Genomic DNA, 22,340 nt, shown 5'->3' with positions numbered 1-22,340 from the left:
AAGGAGCCATGCAGGGACAGGGAAGAATCAGGGTGCACCCTCCACGCAGGGTTTTATGCAGAGAAGGAAGCGGGGCAAGACCGAGACTCGCTTTCTTCCTGCACCAAACCAAGTCACAGAGTTCTCCGCTTGACTGCAGCAGGAGCTTGGAACTTGCAGACGCCTTAGCAGGAAGTACCCCGTTGGCCACCCTGGAAGGTTGGGGCTCCTTTGGCTTTAAGAATGAATTGAGAAGCCGGGACAGCGCTTATGTGTGTCTGTCTATATATGACATGCATGTGTTATATACTGATCTTCGCCGTATTGGAATTAGGAAACCGAGACATCTTCAAAATCGAAAATAGCCTATTACCATGAAGCAGAAACTATTTTTGGATTAAAAAAAAAAAAAGAAACCAAACTTGCCCAAAACAATTCATTAGAAAATTTGCATTTGTTTGCATTTTTAAAATCCCTTTAATGTCTTAGCCCCAAGACCTGGCTGCTTTTAAGTGCTGCTGCGTCCAGTTTGTTGCAGTCACACATGGTGGGGAATCCTGGGATCTCTAGCATTCAGTGTTGAGAGAATGAGTGCAGAGGGTAAGTGAGGTCTCAGAAATGACTATAAAAAATCATTTTGATCTCATGAATCTACTGAGAGTGTACTGAGGAATCCCAGACCTCTTCTGCGTACCAGTGTTAGGGTTTCCTTCTTCCTTTTAAACCCCTTAGTCCTCTGTTTGTACTCCTGAGGTGATAGATTGTGTTGCACCGTAGTTATTGGATGCATCTCTGAATTCCTAAAGAGTGAGGGCCCATCCCTTGATATCCTATTGGATGCATTAAACCTCACAGACAATAAACACTTGCTGAATGGATCCTGGAGTTGGTTCATTCAGGATTGTGTGTGCTGTATTCATTAGCTGTAAGTTCCAGAAGATAAAACAAAATTAACACAACTTAGTTCCCATTCATAATGTCTTAAGAATGGACTGTTATTTGGGGAGTTACAAATAGCATACTAAGCATTATACTAGAAGTAACTCAAAATAATATGTTTTTATCCTTTATACAGCACACAGTGTATACCAGACAGTGAACTGATTGTTTCCTTGGGTCATCCAGTTGAGCCCTCCAGCAGCGTGAGTTTTAGTCGTTGAGGCTGAGGTAGACAATAATGATGTAGGCCACTGTTGCCCATACAGAGTGATGTGAAGAGAGGATTAAGAAGTGGGAAGTTAGCAAAATTGGGGAGACAGGTGGCCTCATTTTCCTCTGGTCTAAGAAAAACACATTCGACTTTAGCTATGTAAAGAAAATCCAAAATACTATTATTCTAGGTCTGTAGATTTCTGAATTTCTATAATTCATCACTGTAATGTGAAAAGTTACCTTCTCTGGAGGCGTACCTCCAAGGTATCATGTTATTGACTGGTGTAAGGGCAGGCTTGGGGTTTCTGAAGAGAGCCTGGTGTTGTTTATCTGGCAATGGGGCAGAGAGGAGGAAGTCAGGAGTCCTGCCAGGGAAGGAGTATGGCTGGTGGAACCCACAAGTTATGGGTAATGTGGCGTTGTGTGCTCTGTTCTCCCCAGACCTTCAGTCAGTTTTTGTCTGGCCTTGTTTAGGGGAACATGAAGACATGAGTGAGGTTGCTGTGCTGGAGAGCAGGGCAGATGCCTAGCAAGAGGTTGGCCAGCCCATGGGCATGCGTTTGTGGAGTCTGACACTGTCAGATACAGATGCATGTTACCTGCATTCCAGGGCGGTGGAGGCTGCTACCAAGTTAGTTTGTTGGGGTGGAGAGGGTAGCAGAGTTTGAGTACAGTAAGCTTGGACCTGTTAAGAGCAGAAGACTTAACAAGGGTAATGCTGGGGACTTGGGAACTAGACAGTGCAACAGAGGGGCCAGGTGTCAACCAGTGACTGCTGGTTGTATTTGAGGCAAATGTTATGTTAATATGATATTGTACCACTGGGACAGGAGGGTCTGTGATGGTAGAATGGTAGATCAAAGAGCTGTTTTTCTCTTGAGTGTGGAACAGAAATTTTAGTGTGGGAGTCTAGGCCAAGTGACTAGCAAATCCACGTGGAGGTGAAATACTCCACAGAGCTGCTAGATTCAGAACTATAACATCTCAAATGTTGTGTCTTCTGTGTTTTTTTTCTTTTAGCTTTTTTATTTTCTGACCTCTTACAACTTTCTGCAAACTAGATGAGTATTGAATAAGTAAATAAACCATAAGAAAAGAGTTGATTTAGAATTATCCACCAGAGATTAGGATTAGGAATAATTCTGCATGTTCTTAGATGGCTGTGGGGGATTCAGAATAGATCTTTGCACACGGTTTAGTTCCCCACACCATGTGCAGATGTAAGAACACCCTCCCATGTCCTCCCAGACCTTGTTCCCTTCCACACTGAGGTTATTCCAGGCACCCTTTGCTGTCAAAGAATATAGACACAGATTCCAAATGCCTTGCCCAACTTGCGTAAGGGCTGGAACGTCTGCTCCTTGGGATGGCAGAGCTGGAAACCCATAAAATGCCTGAATTCCACCAGGCAGGGAATTCCGAAAGGGGGCTGTGGCCGGTGGGCTGAGGAGAAGCCCTCAGCCTGCGCTGTTGAAGGTGCTGTTTTAGTGTGGAACCCCACCTTCCAGGGTGTGTAAAAGTCTAACGAGGCCCTCCTCCTCATCTCTGTCTCCTCGCCTTGGAGTTTTGGAACGCCCCAGTGCTGAGGCGTGATGATGCTTTTTCCAGGCTTCTTTACCTAGACCACTTCTGGGAGTTATCTTTCTTTTTTTTTTTTTTTTTTTTTGGTTTATTGTTTTTTTTTTTATTGGTTACATTGCATTATGTGACACAACTTAATAGGCAGTGGGATTCCCCCCACCCCTCCCCAAGCCCCCCAGCCGCCCCCCATGGTGGACTCCTGCACCCTGTTGCGTTACCACAGTTCAAATTCAGCTGAGATTCTTTCATTGGAGGCATCTACCAGGCATAAAGTCCAGCATCATATTGTCCAGATAAGTTCATCAGTTCCTTGGGGAGACCATCTCTGTTCTGAAGGTAGAGCTGGTAGAGTGTTTTTGACATTTCAAAGGTTCTGAATTGCTGCCACTCTCACCACTTCAAGTGCAATGCGGTCTCTGGAGAATCCACTGATTGACATAGTCCATCATAGAGTTTGGAGTTATCTTTAAATCTCATGGCTTTACTGGTCAAATACGCACAATGTCTGCAGTCTGAACTCTTGAGATTTGTAACCGTGGGTTCTTGGCCATCTGTTCCTGACTGACTAGTAGGCATCTTTGTGGGATCTCTCTCCCTTAAGCTCCACTGTCAGGGTTCAGGTAACTATCCCCCTAGGATTGCTAAGACTTTGTTCTTTCAAGCACTTTCTGCTCCAGTGGCATGCAACTTTTTTCTTTATGACCCCGCTTTTATACACCATGTCATTTTTGCCAGCATCTCCCGCCTGCTGACATGACTTGACTGTGTAGCTAGAATCTACCATGCACTGCTGATACTGGGCCAGATCACTTCGATATTCCAGTAACCATGTTTTCATGCTTTGTGTTACCCCCCACCCCCAGCCTGTTGTCAGAATTGCAGTGAGAATGGTTAATTAGACTGTCTCTCCTCTGCTCATAACCCCAGTTGCTCCTCCATCTCAGAGTGGAAAACATCATTCAGGGGCCCGGCGGGATAGCATAGTGGTTAAGGTCCTCACCTTGCACGTGTCGTGATCCCATATGGGCGCCGGTTCTAATCCCAGCAGCTCCACTTCCCATCCAGCTCCCTGCTTGTGACTAGGGAAAACAGTTGAGGACAGCCCAGAGCCTTGGGACTCTGCACCCGTGTGGGAGATCCGGAGAAGAAGTTCCTAGCTCCTGGCTTCGGATCAGCTGGCACTGGCCGTTGCGCTCACTTGGGGAGTGAACCATCAGACAGAAGATCTTCCTATCTCTCCTCCTCTCTGTATATCTGACTTTGTAATAAAAAAAAAAATTATAAAAAACAAAAAAAACACCATTCAGTTTCCAGTTAGCTCTTGGGCCTGGTATCCATCATCATCTCCAACTGTTTCTACTCCAAGAATACTTCCTCCCTTGAACACAGTGGAGTCTTAGACTTGCTGCTTACTGAGAGTTAAGCGGGCTCCAAAGATGACTGCTCTGTTTGCTCTTTTACCTTTTCAAGTATTTGCTCTTAAGTTTTATTCCTGTTTTTCTACCCTTGTTTCTGTCCATGCCTGTGCATACCTGCATCACTGTTCCTGAAAAAATGGAGGAAACCCAGGACTTTGTGCCCACACCTGGATGAAAGGATGCCAAGTCTGAGATCAAGAGAAATAAGGATAATGTGAAGTTTAAAGTTTAGTGCCCATACCTTGGTCATCACAGAGAGAAGGTAGCGAAACTAAAGTAGTCCCTGCCCCGAGTCCTGGCAGTGAAGGAGTTGAAATAAACTAAAATAATAATATATTCTTTAAAGTCATCTTTATGAGGACTTTTCTGATCGTAACATTTAAAATTACCAGGTCAGCAATGTGGCACCGCATGTTAAGCTGCCAGTTGGGAAGACCAGATCCCGTAGCCGAGTGCCCATGTTGGGGTTGTGCTTCTGCTGATCTAGCTTCCTGCGTATGTACCTGGCAGGCAGCAGACGATAGCCTAAGTGCTTGGGAAACTTCAGTCTGGCCTAGCCCTGGTTGCTTATAGCCATTTTGACAGTGAACCACCAGATGAAAGCTCATTCAGTGTCTCTCCATGTTTCTGCCTTTCAAAAACAAAATCTTTAAAAAAAGCTGTACTCCTGCATCAGCCTGCTCGTTGTCCCTGCCCTGCCCTGCTTCGGCTCTCACCAGGGTACTTAGGACATTGAGGAGATGGATTCTACACAGCTAATCTGTGTGTCTCTGGGTTGAAACGGCCAAAAGAATGGGCATGTAGTGGTTGCAGGGCATACAGCAGCTTCTGTTTGATTATGTATTTCTGAAAGTAAAGATGAAAGTAGGTATTTTTTAGAAGCAAAGTGTGTTTGTTTCAGTAATAAAGAAATATTTTTATTAAATCACAAATTCCGACGTAGGACTCATAGAAACCACCTCAAAGTGTGCTCTTACAGGAGTGGAACTTAAAAAGGAAAGAAAGAAAAAATTGGGTATGTGTAAGCATCATCTTACAAAAGCCAGTGCCCGTGTGGAAAATCAGTAAAATGAAAGAGAATTTGTTTTTCTTTGTGCCTCTGTATTGGAAAAGAAATTATCTACTTCAGTTTAATCTTTGTTGAAGAAAAAAGGCGAGATTGTTTTTGATTTTTCTCTGTATCAAGATAAGCATTAAAACATCACTTGATTTCATGTGGTGAGGTGGCTTCTTAATTCCGTGTGTCAGATGCTGGTAAACTTCTGAATCATAAAAGATTATATTTAGCACTCAGCATCCTTATTTTTATAAACCTCATAATTATTTGAAAAGTTAGTAATCTTTTGTCTTGGCCACACCTTCAAGTGGGTGGCACAAGAATTACCCATCCATTTCCTGATTGAGAGACCACTGGTGGGGAATGTCTTTCCTGCAGTTTCCCGCCCAGACAAGGAGGGGTCAGGGAATGCTTAAAATCCCAAGACCCTTCAGAAAGCCTTTGGTGTGTCTCCCACTCTCCTGTCAAGAGGCACCCCACTTCCCTGCTTTCCGGAGGTGCTTTCCCTTCCCTCTTCTCTGCACGTTCACCAGGTCACTTTCAAAATAAAACTTCTCTGTTTCCCGGCCTTTTATTTCTATATTAAGCTGAGGAAAGAACCCACTGAGCTTTTTTGATAATATTTATATTGTTTCTGATAGCTTCCTTGACTTGAACAGTTCAGGGATTGAAAATTTTTGCCAATTAGGAGAGCCAGAGGCATCTATAGCCTTTTGTTTTTATTGCCATCATAGTCACCATGATTTCACGAAAGGATGCTTTAACATTTAGAACTAGGAAGCACAATCGCAGAGTAAAAGGCAATCTTACTATCCTTTTTTTAATCATCTTGCCATGCACCAGAGATAGTCTTCCCACTGGTCTAGCCCAGATTTGGGATTGGCTAATACCGAAGATGATGATTCATATGAAATAAGAATAGCAGATTGAATATTAGGTAAATTTGAATACTTAGGATACCTAGCAGGTATAGTCATCACAGAAGGACTTGGAGGACCATTTCAGGTTACTAAAACAGTTCCTCACAAAAATATCTAAGGAAAAGTAAAATATTTTCAGAAATAAGCATGGTTAATGTTCTTTTAGTAGCCCCATGTTTGCTTGAATAGTTAGAGCTAATCTAGTGTTTTTCCTTTGCCAGGCACTTCTTACATGGATTATCTAATTGACTAATTATAACCCCATGAGGCTAATAACATTACTGTTGAGATTATTTCAGCTGGATACGTTTTTCTCTAAGAGATAATCAGTATTATCCCAGAATTATGAATCTTTGGTGACAATATAAATGTCATGCAAGCATTTTAACAAAATGGATCAAAAAGAATTAAGGAAGATTAAGAATATTTCAAATGAGCTGGCCTTGTGGCACAGTGGTTAAGAAACTGGTTGCCTACATCCCAAATCCGGAGGCCCAAGTTCAACTTCTGACTTTGCTTTTGATTCTTTCACATTCAGGGAGGCAGTGGATGGTGCATCAAACATTTGCTGTACCTGCCAACCATGGAAACACACAGGTTGAGTTCCGTCTTCTAATGTGGGCCTGACCAACCCTGACTGCTTAGAGGAATTTGGAGAATGAATCACAGATGGAACATTTTTCTTTCTCCCATCCCTCAAATCAGATGAAAATAAATCAGCAAAAATGTGTTAAAATCATCTTGCTTAACAAAAAGTGAAAGACTGTTTTTTTAAGTAATAGTAAAGCTCATTGCTGACCTTGATACTGCCGCGGTTGTTCACACTGCTTGGTTTGGCCACTTCTCCCGTCAAGATTTGCAGCCTTCCCAGTTATGATTGAAATTCATTTAGTAATCTTTCAGTCGTAACTGATTAATATGGGCATGCTAGAGTTTCTGTTTTCAGGGATTTTTCTGTAACCTGTTTGAATAAAAGCGTGCTCATGCAGAAAAGCTCACAGTTAAAAGGCAGAATTGTGTCAGACAGAGAACAGGGACCTGCAGAAGATTGCTCATGGGCTAGGCACAGACTGGTGCCTGTTCTGTACAATCTATAAACTGACTGATTTCTGGGTTTTAAAAATAGCAGAAGACAATATATGACAGAGACAGAGTAGTCCTCATACCTAAAATAAGTTCTCGCCAGCCCTTTACAGGAGCCGGCTAAGGAGACTGGGTGCGTGCGTGTGCTGGGCTGGTGAGGTTTGTGAGGACCTCAGAGAGAAGGCAGTTGATTTGGGGCTGTGATTCAGGTTGGCGAAGGAGAGGGCAGTGTCTGCGAGGTGAATGCAGAGTGTTAGACTGTCACACAGATGACCTTAAACCCATTGGTCATTGTTTTTGGTTGTTTCATGGTGAAGGGTGTGTGTATGTTTAATTGTTGATTTCTGCTTTGTTCCTTTTTCCTCCCCTTGAATATTTCATATTTGTATTTCTTCCCCCGTCTATAAAATAATTGAAGTGGTATCATTATCCCATTATTTGTAACCTCCTACAATATGACCTTAATTCTGCTTCTGATTGTGTATACTTTTATTGAACATCATACCATAGAAAAGGAAATTGTATGTATATGTTAAATACTGATTTTTTATGAATAGTTTTAGGGGGTGCCCAGCCTAGTAGCCTAGTACCTAAAGTCCTCCACATGCTGGGATCCCTTGTGGTCACAGTTTCATGTCCCAGCTGTTCCATTTCCCATTCTGCTCTCTGCTTGTGGCCTGGAAAAGTAGAAGATGACCGAAAGCCTTGGGGCCCCTGAACCCCCTTGAGACCTAGAAGGAGCTCCTGGCTCCTGGTTTCAGATTGACTCGGCTCTGACTGTTGTGGCCACTTGAGGAGTGAACCAGCAGATGGAAGATCTCTCTGTCTCTCCTCTCTGTAAATCTTTCCAATAAAAATTTTTAAAAATTAAAAAATTAAATTCTTTCAAATAAAAATAAATATTTAAAAAGTAATCGTTTTAGGGACCAGTATTGTGGCACAGTAGGCTGAGCATCCACCACTAGTGCCAGCATCCCATATCAGCACCAGTTCTGGTCCAACTCACTCACTGCTGGTACACCTGGGAAAGCAGCGGGTCCTGCTACCCATGTGGGAGGCCCGGATGGAATTCCTGGCTCTTGGCTTCCGCATGGCCCAGTGAACCAGTGGATTAAAGATTTCTTTCTTTAACCATTGAACTTACCAGGACAATAAGATGCTGGACTTTATGCTTGGTAAATACCTCCAATGAAAGAATCTCAACTGAACTTGAACTGTCGTAATGCATCAAGGTGGAGCAATCCACCATGGGGGGAGGGTTTGGGGAGGGTTGTGGGGAATCCCATTGCATATAAAAATGTGTCACATGGGCCCAGCGGCGTGGCCTAGCGGCTAAAGTCCTCTCCTTGAAAGCCCCAGGATCCCATATGGGCGCCGGTTCTAATCCCGGCAGCTCCACTTCCCATCCAGCTCCCTGCTTGTGGCCTGGGAAAGCAGTCGAGGATGGCCCAATGCATTGGGACCCTGCACCCGCGTGGGAGACCCGGAAGAGGTTCCAGGTTCCCGGCTTCGGATCGGCACGCGTCGGCCCGTTGCGGCTCACTTGGGGAGTAAAACATCGGATGGAAGATCTTCCTCTCTGTCTCTCCTTCTCTGTGTATATCTGGCTGTAATAAAATGAATAAATCTTTAAAAAAAATGTGTCACATAATGCAATGTAATTATAAAAAAAATAAATTACTTACCAGGCTTAAGAAAAAAGATTTCTTTCTTCTCTCTCCCTCTCTCTCTGTAATTCTGCCTTTCACATAAATAAAACCTTAAAAAGGAACAATTTTCATAAAAAATGGTAAGACAATGTAAAGATTCTTTCATGAAGGGATTATCTAATGATCTTGTGAAGGACCAAATGGTGAATGTTTTGTCTTTGCAGGCCAACTGTTCAGTCTTGTTTTAGAGCAGAAAAGCAGCTATAGGCAAAGGTAAATGTGTAAATGAATGAGCAGAGCTGTGTTCCAATCAAATGTTGCAAAAACCAGTGGTTGGACACATTTAGCCCACAATTCACAGCTGGCCTGTCTCTACAGTGGCGTTTTCTAGGCACTGTAGATGTCAGTAGTATTGATTCTCTTTTTAAGCATGCTTTCAAAAAATAGTGAAAATGAATACACATGGTACAAGAAAAATTTAATAGTACAAAGGGGTTTATAGTGAAAGGTAAATCTAGCCATGAACTCTATTCCTAGTCTTGGTTCCCCTCTCTGGAGGAACAGCTGCTACAAGCTTCCCAGTTCCCTTTGCTAAGTTACTCTGTATCTATAAACATACACACACTTATAGTTGGTAATTAAGATAGTGGCATCTAAGACATACATATAGTTCCATATTTTTTATAAATACAATCGTATAAATACAATTGCCTGGTTAATAAAAATGGTATATAGTTTTTAGTATGTTTCAAAAGATCTATACTTTTGCCTCCTTTTTTTTTTTCTTTTTTAGAAAAGAATGAGTAGCATACTTCATTTCATGTACATACTATAAATTGATCAACTAGGAAGCCAGGAACCAGGGGCCTCTTCTGGGTCGTCGTCTTCCACATAGGTGCAGGATCTTAAGGACTTGGGCCATCTCCCTCTGCCTTCTCAGGCTGTAAGCAGGGGAGTGGAGCAGCCAGGACACAAACCAGCACCCTATGGCATGCCTGCACTAATAGGTGGAGGATTAGCCTGTTTAGCACAGCACTGGCCCCGCTTCATCAGATTCTTTTTTCTGATTTTCCAGTTCCCCGTTCCTAAACATTTGAGAAGCTATCAAGACTGAATTTCTGTCACAAGCTGTTTGTGGACCTCTGTCTCGTTCTCCTGATTTACTAATATGGGAGTTGAGTGGGGGGAGGGCATGTAGAAGAATCCCCTGGGTGATGGAGAAGGAGGTGGCGAGCACACCAACGTTCATTTTGTCAGTGCTTTCCGCTCACCAACTTGTGGTCATTCCCTGGGGTACCCACACTGTTCCAGATGGACAGCAGGTGTATCATATTAAGGCAAGTTCTCTGTTTTCAGTTGTCTGGACCTGGAGCAGTGTTCGCTTAAGGTGTTGGAGCCTGAAGGAAGCCCGAGCCTGTGTTTACTGAAGTTAATGGGTGAGAAAGGTTGTACAGTCACAGACCTGAGTGACTTCCTGCAGGCCATGGAGCACACTGAAGTCCTCCAGCTCCTCAGCCCTCCAGGTGGGTCTTGCCTTCAGAGATTTTCTCCAGGAGTCTTGGCGTCATTGTAAAATAATAGGGAAAAATTTTATATAACCTGCATATTTGATAACAGGGAATTATATGGCAATGATATTGTAGTTCTATACATAAATGCTGTTTTAAAAAAAAGGTTTCTTGGGCTCGACAGCGTGGCCTGGTGGCTAAGGTCCTCGCCTTGATCCCATATGGCCGCTGGTTCTAATCCCGGCAGTTCCACTTCCTCTCTGTCTCTCCTCCTCTCAGTATATCTGACTGTAATAAAAATAAAATAAATCTTTAAAAAAAAAAAAGATTTCTTTATTTTATTGGATAGGTAGATTTACAGAGAGGAGAGACAGAGAGAGAAAAATCTTCTATCCTCGGGTTCACTCCCCAAATGGCTGCAACTGCCAGAGGTGAGCCAATCCAAAGCCAGCAGCCAGGAACTAGGAACCAGGAGCTTCTTCCAGGTCTCTCAGGCGGGCAGAATCCCAAGACTTTGGGCCATTCTATGCTACTTTCCCAGGCCATAAGCAGGGAGCTGGATGAGAAGTGGAGTAGCCAGGACATGAACCCATGCCCATATGAAATGCTGGCACTTTCAGATGGAAAATTAGCCAGTTGAGCCATTGTAACAGCCCCCATGAATGTTCTTTCTTCCAAGAGGTCCATGCAATTTAAAGGTAACATTTTTTCTAACATACATTGAAATAGTGTATCCAAAAAGTAGACATTTATTTTTCTGTGTATGTGTGTATATGGGTGAAGCAAAGCAAGGCTAGCAGGTGTTTGCTAAGTTTTATGGCAACGTGATGTGCTTTTGAAATGTAGATTATCTCAGCCATACACGTTTTCCTGAATAGACTAATACTGAGTAAGGCTCCTTGCTCAGAACATACATATAGTTGTGTGCTGTCCGTTGCATGTATCAGCAACTCCAACACAAATTGTTGTAATGACAGGAATACATTTCTGAGAAGCCTTGACGTGAAGTAGGGTTCACGAGAGGCAGGGAACTAGCGTGTTTCTGAGGATTTGGTTTGCTTTTTGTCTCTGCCGTTCCTGCTCTGGCTGCCTTCTGAGACTGAGTCTCCACATAGGCCAGCTTGCTTGCAGACTCTTGCTGAGTTCATTCATCTTTATCCCAGCATTCCTAGGAAATATCAGAAGGTTTGGGCCTGGCATGGAAGCCTAGGAGCAAAAGTCTTTGCTTGGCACACATCGGGATCCCATATGGGCCCTAGTTCATGTCCCAGCTGCTCCACTTCCCATCCAGCTCCCTACTAGTGGCCTGGGAAAGCAGTAGAGCACAGCCCAACGCTTTGGGACCCTGCACCCACGTGGGAGACATGATAGAAGCTCCTGGCTCCTGATTTCAGATCGGATTGGCTCCGGCCAGTGCAGCCGCTTGGAGAGTGAACCAGTGGATAGAAGATCTTTTTCTCTGTCTCTCCTTCTCTCTGTAAATCTGGCTTTGTAATAATAATAATAAATCTTTTTAAAAACCTCATTCTCTTTTTCAATAAAAGCAATAATGAACCAGTTCAACTGCTGGTTGCCACGTCTGTAAAATTAGCATAGTAATGCTCTGTTGGCAGTGTCGGGAACCTCTGAGGTTTTGTGGTATGAACACTGAGCTGAGACCTAGAGCTCCCAGCTTTTACAGTTTCCTGTATATGAAACTGGGCTTGAGTGAAATTGAGTTAGGTCATTGTTTATAATATCTTGCCTGCACTTCTGAGGCAGTGTTTTACTTTTTTTTTTCAAAATTGTTTGCATAATTGAGAGGAATACATGCCCATGTGGGCCTCTGATTAGGGTGGGGAAGGGGTATGGAGGAAGGTGGATGAGACACATGCCCCAGTCTTTGGTTTGTTTGTTCTGTGTCTTCAAGGGAGAAGGGGGAGAGAAGCCACTCCTTGCTGTCAAACCATATTAGCACCCAGAGATGGGGGACAGTTCTTGCCTGACACCCTGGAAACCCTGATATGGAGAAGAGTATTCCGAAGGTTTTACTTGAATGGTTTTGATAGTTCTGAGACATTGTTGGTTTCTTTGTTCCAGAGTTAAGAAAATCTTTCCAAGGTCTACTGTTTGACAAAGTCCACCTTCGTGTATCCACAGACCCAGGACCATGCTGCAAATCTTGGCCAGGAAAATTGTCTAACCCATTTTGCTTTCCATCCCCTGACAAGGCAGTTGACATCCCCTGCTAGCCTAGATGAGCTGACCATTGTGTCCCCCGTGTGCAACTGGACATGCTGTCCACTCCACAGTTGTCAGCAACTCAGCAGGCCCAATCTTGATACATACACTCCAAGGTCGGTCTAGGCATCCTGTGATTTTCCCTGTGACCTGCATCTGAGTCCAGCGATCCAGACATGGAATCCCCCAAGAAACCTCACCTGGGGTGACTTCATGCTTGGCTCATGTGTGCCAGCCAGTTCAGGATCAGGTGTGGTCTGTCATCTGCACCAGCCAGCACGTATACTAGTTGGTGCAGCTGCATGGTTAGTTCTGTCTCAGCCTCATAGAAGATAGCATTTTGTATATCTTGGTCTTTGACAAGGCAGCAACTAATAAAGTGCCATCAGTTACCTTTTGTTGAAATACGCTGTTGTGCTGCTCTGTTTCTCTCCTATAGTCAGGTTAGCACCTTCCTATCAGTACATAGAAGGTTCTGGCAATTGCTCTGTTGGTTTTTTTCAAGATGATTCCATGGAACTCTTTTTGCTTTGAGGGCAGAACAGAAGACAGGTCATTCCTGTCTTACCATGTCCACACTGTTGCATTAGGTTTTGTCATATTGGCTATCCTCACATAGTGTCCATTGTTTCTTTAGTGTTGATTGTTGAAGTAAGAGTAAGTATTTTAAGATCCAGTGAGGTTCAATAATGTAAGAATTAATCTGGATAAAAACTATAGTAGTTATATTATGAATGTAAGCCCTGATAAAATAACTTAATCTGGGATTTTGCTTATTTATTCAAGAAACATTTCCTATATTCTAATATCTTTGCTATTTCAGGCATAATGCTAAGTACCGGGAATTCATGGATGGCTAAAAGAATCATTTCTTCCTGTGCGAAGGTCATTGTTTCATAGGAGAGACAAACATGCAAATGATCACATCCGTAGCTCTGATAAAAACAAACACATAACATAGGTTATCTGATGGCCAGTTTTTCCTTTTCAACATATTCTTGATTTTTGGTGAAAATGCAGAGTTACATATTATAATGTTTTCTCTTTTTTCATAGTAATACCATTTCATAGGGGGTCATTGGTTATACAGAAAACTGAGTGAGTTTCTGGTCTGTTTGGGGTTAGTAACGTGGTATGAGCCTCTGAACAGGCCTTTCAGCCTCATTGCAGGGATGAGTACTAATGGACATAATGTGATGTTATTTTGCTGTAGTCTGTTCCAGTTGTTTGTGAAACAATAGCCAAAGATGCTGTCAGAGTGGCTGTGATAGAGAAGTTATCAACGTTTTAAGAATGTGACCAAGTTTTCTTTCCAAAGGTAGCATTTCTGCATCTCCAGCCAGAACAGTCCTGAAATTGGGAACCAGCCTGAGTGGTCTCTCTAAGATAAAGACACACATTCACCCTGACATTGTGCGCTCTGAGGACCCAGTGTATCTTCTGAAGAAGCCCCAGTGGGAAGGGTATTCTCTCACCAAGCATTGCTGTCTCACTGGGCTCTTCGATACAGTGTGAGCTGCCCTGGCGTCTGCTCTTACTGGAACTTTGTATTTAAGAAATTGCTTCCACTTTTCCTGTGTGGATGATGTTCACCCCCTTTTTTCAGTACTGATAAATTGTTGGTGTCTTTTTATTCTTGTGGTCATGTCGGTGGGAATTGGAGAAGGAATCTTAAGGGATGTACCAAAATTGGTTTGAACCACAGGTCTGTAATTATTTTTTAACATTTTTTTTTGAAAAGGCTGATTTGGGGCCCGGCAGCATGGCCTAGCGGCTAAAGTCCTCACCCTTAACGCACCGGGATCCTATGTGGGCGCCAGTTCTAATCCCGGCAGCTCTACTTCCCATCCAGCTCCCTGCTTGCGACCTGGGAAAGCAGTCGAGAATGGCCCAAAGCCTTGGGACCCTGCACCCGCGTGGGAGACCTGGAAGAGGTTCCTGGCTCTTGGCTTCAGATCAGCACAGCACTAGCTGTTGCAGTCACTTGGGGAGTGAATCATTGGACGGAAGATCTTCCTCTCTGTCTGTCCTACTCTCTGTATATCTGACTTTGTAATAAAATAAATAAATCTTAAAAAAAAAAAACAAAAAGAAAGAAAAGGCAGATTTTACAGAGAGAAGGAGAAACAGAGATAGATCTTCCATCTTCTGGTTCACTCCCCAAGTGGCCACAAAGGCTGCAGTTGAGCCTATCTGAAGCCAGGAGCCAGGAGGTTCTTTTGGGTTTCCCACGTGTGTGCAGGGTACAAAGGATCTGAGCCATTTTCTGCTGCCTTCCTAGGCCGTAAGCTGGGAGCGGAATGAGAAATGGAACAGCTGGGGCTAGTACTGGCGCCCATATGGAATGCTGGTGCTACAAGCAGAGGATTAGCCAGTTGAACCACCATGCCAGACGCTGTAATGATTCTTCTTAGACTGGTATTCTTTTTATTCAAGCTTGAAAGTTTCAAGACAAAATATCAAGGCTTCCAGTGTTGACAACTGGATTTTTTTTTTTTTTCTGAAAGGCCGAGGGACAGGGATCTCCCATTCTCTGGTTCACTTCCTAAGTGTATGTAACAAGGCAGGACTGGGTGAGGCCAGTCAGGAGCTGGGAACTGAGACCACTGAGGTGCCCCCCTAAGGACCTAACTATTAACCCATGCTTCCGAGGGTCTACACTGACAGGAGGCTGGATCAGAACCATAATAGGGACCTGGACCCAGGTACTTTGATCCGAACACCACATCTAAATCCCATTTTCCCATGAACTTTTGAAGTGACCTCCTCCCATATATTCCAGTATGCTGTGGGCAAGCTCATAAGTAATTTTCAGTGATATTTAGAAAATTTCCAAATAAACATATTTGTTTATGTATTTTGTTTGGAAGGCAGATTCACAGAAAGAAGGATTAAGACAGAGAAAGATATTCCATCTGCTGGTTCACTCCCTAAATGGCCAAAACGGCAAGAGCTGAGCCAGTCCAAAGCCAGGAACCAGAAACCTCCTCCAGGTCTCCCACATGGGTGCAGGGCCCCAAGATCCGCCCCATTCTCCACTGCCTTCCCAGGCCACAAGCAAGGAGCAGGATGGGAAGTGGGAGCAGCCAGGACACGAACCAGTGCCCAAATGGTTCTTGAAGGGAGGATTAACCAATTGAGCCATTACACCAGGCCCCCAGAATAACTTTAAAGAAAAGAATTAGATGAAAGTTGGTGGAAAAATAAAGCAAAACAAAAACTGGATTGTGAGTCTACTGCCTCTGGAAGTAGATGTAGGTTAGTAGATGCAGTAGATCCATTCCTGGAGAAGCTGTTTGTAATAACTACTCCTAGGGTATCCCTGAGGAATCTTTTTGTCAAATCAAGGGTCATCCTAATTTTGTCTTTTATATAATTCCAGCAAGGTTTTACGTTTTGTTCTGTTGCTGAGTATCATGTATAATGGTTTAGATGTGTGTGTGTGTGTACTCTGAAGGTGCAATCCTCATTTCTATCACACCCAATCAGATTCTCCCAGGTTTACAGAAAATCAAGGGAGATCAGGAATGAGTTCATTTTGAGTTCACTCTAATGCTTCCTAATTTAAAGCCAATTTGGCCAAACTCCTATGTCTTTTAGGCCTTTGCTTGTTCCATCTTGTTATTGTTGTCATTATTTTTCTCTTCTTGCACCTAAACTTGGAAAATCAGATTCTCTATATTAAATTTATGTTCTAAGGCTGGCTTGGCAGATGAATGCAACAGTTGGGACATTAATACATAGTGCTGAGGGTTTTTTGGCTTGAGCTGTGCTTCTCATCCCGTTTCCATTGCAGAACTCATAAAAATTCTGAACTTCATCCATGCTGAGCTCACTTGGCCTCAGCACAAAGGATAATGGATGAATTTAAAACCTTTCCCTTGGCAAGTGTAAAATTCTTCTTTTTTTTTTTTCTTCGAAGCTCTGTGTTTGCTAAAGGTTTTCTAGGATTTCTCTAGACCTCAACTATACCAAACACATGCTTAATGTTTCCTGATTTTGATGCTGCTTTTATCTGGTATCTTTCTTATTTGAATTTCACATATGTATTTCACATTACATACTTTTTCCATAAGAAACCTTAATACCTGTAATACATAAAGATTATTGAATTATTTATCCATTTTCTCAATTTATTGTTTTTTCCTTTGGGTAAGTGAATTGTAGAGGAAAAAGGCACTATTATGAAATCACATTCAAGATAGATGGGAAAGAAAATAAAAGTAGGTAAAGAAGGTTTTTTTTTTCTCTCTCTCTCTAAAGGTTTGTTTATTTATTTAAAAGGCAGAGTTACAGAGAGAAAGATCTTCTGTTCACTAGCTAACTCCCCAAATGACTGTATGTGCTCTACCTCAGTGCTGGTCCTGATTTGTTTTAAAGATTTATTTATTGTTATTGGAAAGGCAAATTTACAGAGAGAGGGAGAAACAGAAAGATCTTCCATCTGCTGCTTCACTCCGCAAATGGACACGACTGCAGTGGCCGGAGCTATGCCAGACAGAAACCAGGACCCAGGAGCTGCTCTGGCTCTCCCATGTGTGTGCAGGGTCCTAAGGCTTTGGGCCATCCTCCACTACTTTTCCAGGTCACAAGCTTGGAGCTGGATGGGAAGCAGGGCAGGTGGACACGAACTGGCCCTTGGAGGTGAGGATTAAGTTGAGGATTAAGTTCTGCCCAGTGCAGAAGTTTTAACAACCTTTTCTTCTTCTCTGAAAGCCAGCTAGCCCGAGTATTATAGACTTCAGCAAATGTGAAATGTACTTTTTCTTTTTTTTTTCTTTTTCTCTTTGTGGTCATCTGTCACTCTGTAATAGATTACCCCAATGCCAAAAACTGGAAACAACCATTTTTTTTTTGAGGGTTCTGAGAAAGGGATCCAGTGGTAGCTTAGTTGGGTAGTTCTAATTAAGGGTCTCATGAAATGGCAATTAAGCTGTTGGTTGGGGCGTAGTCATCTGAAAGCTGTTTGGGATTGGGAACTCTGCTTCCTCAGCATGTCACAATGTGGCTGCTGTCAGGAGGTCAAGCTTTCGCACCCACCGTTGGCAGGAGGCCTGCTTTTATTTCCTTACCACATGGGTCCCTCCACATGGCTGCCTGGCTGTCATGACTTGGCAGTGTGCTTCCCCAGGGTGCATGATGGGAGAGTGGAAGTCCCACTATTGATTCTAGAATCTTCTTCCAAACTTTCCATCAAAAACTTTTCCCAGTTTTGACACTGGTAGTCATTCCTTAAATGAGAAATGCCTGCATCATAAGTATGAAATTCATATCCTGCTGCTCTAGCTACACCTTTCTGCTTTCAATGCTAAGTCATTGTGTAATCTTTTGAAGACATTTTCAGTGGCATTGTCCTGGTTCATTTCATACTGCTGTAACAAAACATCACAAATTGGGTGATTTATAAAGGAAAAAAATTGAAAATCCAAAATTAGAATGTGCTCACACGGTGCAAGGCAGAAGGGCAAGCAGGGCAAATGATATGTCTTTACTTGGCAAAACAGAGAGCAGTGTTAACTCACAACCCTGCACATCTCCATTAGACCCCCTCTCCCAATACCATGAAACTGAGGATTGAGTTTCCAGTGTGTGAATCTGGGCAGTCACATTCAGACCACACTGTCTGGGTGAGTGTGTATGACTAAGTACTAGCATGAGCTAGCATTGACAACTAGGCTATATCCACGGCTTGGTGGGGATTATTTTATAAGATATATGCTACTCCTCAAATCCAAATTAGAACATTGGATAAAAGTTTCTAAGAGTTGAAGAAATAGGGCGCCAGCATAGCATATGAGCACCAATTTGTGTCCCAATTCCCTGCTTGTGGCTAGAAAAAGCAGTGGTGGATGGCTCAAGTCCTCTGGCCCCTGTACCCATGTGGTATACCCAGAAGACGTTGCTGGCTCTTGTCTTCAGATCAGCTCAGCTCTGGCCTTGGCAACCATTTGGGGAATGACTCAGCAGATAGAAGACCTTTCTCTCAGTCTTTACTCTCTGTGTAATTCTTTCAAATAAAAATAAAATAAATCCTTTTTAAAAATTGAATAAGTATGGCAAATGATTTTTCTCCCTAGCAATAGAGAGTACATGAAATCTGCTGCAGGTAACTTTCTTACCTGCTGCTTTTACACAGCCTGCGACTCACAAACTAATCATCGGGGAGGGAGATGTGACTGGGGATTTATGACAGATAAATATGCAAGTTGTAGGTTATTTCTAAAATATCTACTTTCTTACCTTTAGTTATATAAACAAAGATAATACCTCCTTTTTAACTTAACTGTTTTCCTTCCCCTCTCCCCCAGGAATAAAGATCACTGTAAACCCAGAATCCAAGGCAGTCTTGGCGGGACAGTTGGTGAAGCTGTGTTGCAGAGCAACTGGACATCCTTTTGTACAATATCAGTGGTTCAAAATGAATAAAGAGGTAATTTTTTAAAGATTTTATTTTTGTTGGAAAGTCAGATTTACAGAGAGAAGGAGAGACAGAGAAAAAGATCTTCTGTCCGCTGGTTCACTCCCGCAAGTAACTGCAACAGCCAGAGCTGAGTCAATCTGAAGCCAGAAGCCAGGAGCCGAGAACTTCTTCTGAGTCTCCCACGTGGATGCAGGGTCCCAAGGCTTTGGGCCATCCTCTACTGCTTTCCCAGGCCACCACAAGGGAGCTGGACGGGAAGCAGGGCTGTCTGGATTAGAACTGGCGCCCATGTGGGATCCCAGTGCTTGCGAGGTGAGGATGTTAGCCGCTAGGCTACCACACTTGGCCATTAAAGAGGTGATTGTTTTAATGGGTTTTGGTGTTTCTGCTGAATAAGAATGACTCCAGATGAATATCAGGTCAGGATAGGAACATATACCTTCTGTGTTATCTTTTTATGGATGTGTGATTTCTAAAACCAACTTTTTATATACTGTGATCAAAAAGTGATGGAAAATTAGCATTGTCATAAATGTGGTCTTAGGAAATTAATCAAAGTCAGGTAACATTTTTATGTTATTATTGACATTTTCAGTATCATTTTGATGACAAAATAATTCTGAGATTGTCTTACTATAAAATGTAAGCCATAATGAGACCAATTCTTGACTCTAAAAATTGTGCAAAATAGGATTTACTTAAGCAACAATGTTAGCAAGTAGGAAACTTCACTGGAACTTTCTCACTTATTTATGCCAAGATCTGTATAACAGGTTATATCTTACCTAAAAGTTTAAGAAGTTCTCAAGACCACATGGAAAGCTAAAGCAATGTTATTTTAACAGTTATACCTAACCATATTAGATCAAAGGATTTAGGCCATTTTGAATTGAAGTCTAGATTTGCAGCATGGGACATTTACTCATTTTGTGGAAGGATCATGTCTCTTCTACACCCAGCAGGTGTTTTCAGAACGCTTGTTAGCACTCTCCTTTTGGGACCAGTACTGTGACACTGCAGACCTCAGCTTAACCCACATTGCCAGCATCCCATATGAATTCCTGTCATGACAGATGTGAGGATTAAATAGATAGGCTATTTATATGCCTTGGAACATAAGAGATGATTATCAAAGATTATTTTACTGTTTTATCATTTTCAAGGTTTATGTTTTTCTTTAAATAAATGTCTTTCAGGATAAAATAATAAGAAAAGCCTGCTATAGATGATAACTATATAATTTGTAAAACACATCCAGTTTGGCAATAGCCATTAAAGTAGAAAATGAGGAGGCATCTTTTATTTATTTTTTTATTTTCATCCACTGCTTCACTTCGCTAAAAGCCTTAATGGATGGAGCTGAGCCAATCTGAAGCCAAGAGCGTCTTCCAGTTTTCCCAAGTGGTAGAACTCAAGGCTTTGGACCATCCTCTAATGCTTTCCCAATCCGTAAGCAGGGAGCTAGATGGGAAGTGGAGCAGCTGGGACATGAACTGGTGCCCATTTGGGATGCCGGTGCTGGCAGGCAGAGGATTAGCCTTTTGAGCCACTGCACTGACCCCATAAGCAAACATCTTTAATCTGAAGAATTGTGATGGATATTAAACTCTAACCAGTTGAGTTTTGTTAATATTTTACCAACCCGCTCTGATGTCCCTGGTTCTATCTTAGGATAGAGCAGTGTTTGCTGAGCACCTGTTGGATGCCTGTGTTCTCAGGCACTGTGAAGCTGTAAGACACAGGGTCCTTGTCCTCGAGGGCAAGCAGGGAGAAAGTAGAAATGAGCAGGCTAGCATCACCATCACCGGGAAGCAAGCACAGTGCTGATAGAAAGTGAGAAGCCACAAATGGTTTGAAGCAAGAGCAGCAGCATGATGAGTGGGATTTTTTTGTAAAACACAGACTTGCTGGAAGAGAGATTGGGAGCAGGAAGAGGGCCACTGGGTAATGCAGTGTGTGTATTGAAGTGTTAAGGACTGAAAAGGAATAGATTGAAGAGGAAAAATCTAGAGTAAGGCTTCAGACATCTTAAATCTGAAATGCACAGCTTCGCTATGGATGAAGCTGTCCACAGTACAGGCATCCCATATAGCTAGCATCCCACATCGGAGTGTTAGTTCAAGTTCTGACTTCCACAGTTCCACCCAGCTCTCTGCCAGTGTGCCTGAGAAGGCAGTGAATGAGGAGCCCCTGCCCTGCCCCAGGGAGATGGGAGACCCTGATAGAGTTTCTGGCTCCTGACTTTGAACCGATCCATTGTTGTGGCTACTGGAGAGTAAAGCAGATGATGGAAGATTTTCTCTGTGTGTGTCATTTTATACCTTTGAAATAAACAAAATATGTCTTTCAAATGATAGTTAGAAGAAAAGAGAAATAAAATACCCATCATACATCCAGGTAAATTGTCTACGAGTTTGGAGCTCTGGAAAGACAACATTAAGAGTTATGTAGTGATGGGCCTGCCACGACAGCTTAGTGGCTTAATCCCTACCTTGCATGCACTAGGATCCCATATGAATGATAGTTGTGTCCCATCTGCTCCACTTCCCATCCAGCCCCATGCTTGTGGCCTGGGAAAGCAGTAGAGGACTGCTCAAAGCCCTGGGACCCTGTACCCATGTGGGAAACCTAGAAGAAGCTCCTGGCTCCTGGCTTCAGTTTGGCTGAGCTGTTGTTGCGATCACTTCGGGAATGAATCAATGGACGGAAGATCTTCCTCTCTGTCTCTCCTTCTCTCTGTAAATCTGCCTTACCAATTTAAAGAAATAGGTAAATGGATATACAAATAAAAGGGTTATACAGTGAAACAGGCACCAGTAAAGACTGAATATGCCAGAGTTAGGAAGAAAGCCAAAAGGGGATGGTATCTGGGTCTCACATGCAAAGGATTCCCAGAAGACAAGGATGGCCAAGTTCTTGGTATTGCCAAGAGAAACTTGGGAGTCAAAGGATTGGTTGATTGGTTGGCTTAGAATATATTTGAGAGTGCTGTAGTGAAAGGGAAAATGATGCTGAAGCAGAGAGAGAACAGTTTAGGAGCAAGCAAACCAAAAGGGGTTGCAAGGACCCCACGTGGCAATTGATCGGTGCACCAAATGCCCATATATTGATGGGTCATTCACTGACATTCTGCACATGATTCTTTTACAGATTCCATATGGAAATGCCTCAGAACTTATCTTTAACAAAGTGCAGGTAAAAGATGCAGGCTTTTATGTCTGTCGAGTTAATAATAGCTTCGCGTTTGAATTCAGCCAGTGGTCACAGCTGGATGTTTGTGATATCTCGGAAGTAACAGAAAGCTCCCAAAGTAAGTGATAAAGGAAGCTGAAGGTTGGGATGGGGACCACCT

At 42.9% G+C, this 22,340-nt stretch overlaps 1 protein-coding gene across 2 annotated transcripts in view; it reads left to right on the top strand.

The window, feature by feature from the left end:
- Positions 1–22,340, top strand: part of MALT1 (MALT1 paracaspase) — a 57,064-nt gene that overhangs the window by 588 nt on the left and 34,136 nt on the right. For both annotated transcript variants that reach the window (XM_058677074.1, XM_058677073.1), the window contains exons 2-4: positions 10,196–10,362; positions 18,876–18,997; positions 22,139–22,298. In XM_058677074.1, coding sequence (XP_058533057.1) covers positions 10,196–10,362; positions 18,876–18,997; positions 22,139–22,298 — 449 coding nt within the window. The remainder of the gene's footprint in view (positions 1–10,195; positions 10,363–18,875; positions 18,998–22,138; positions 22,299–22,340) is intronic.

Source organism: Ochotona princeps, chromosome 18 (assembly GCF_030435755.1).
Source record: "Ochotona princeps isolate mOchPri1 chromosome 18, mOchPri1.hap1, whole genome shotgun sequence".
Lineage (NCBI taxonomy): Eukaryota > Metazoa > Chordata > Mammalia > Lagomorpha > Ochotonidae > Ochotona > Ochotona princeps.
The sequence above is the reverse complement of the archived record's forward strand: the minus strand, read 5'-3'. Positions and strand labels throughout refer to the sequence as shown.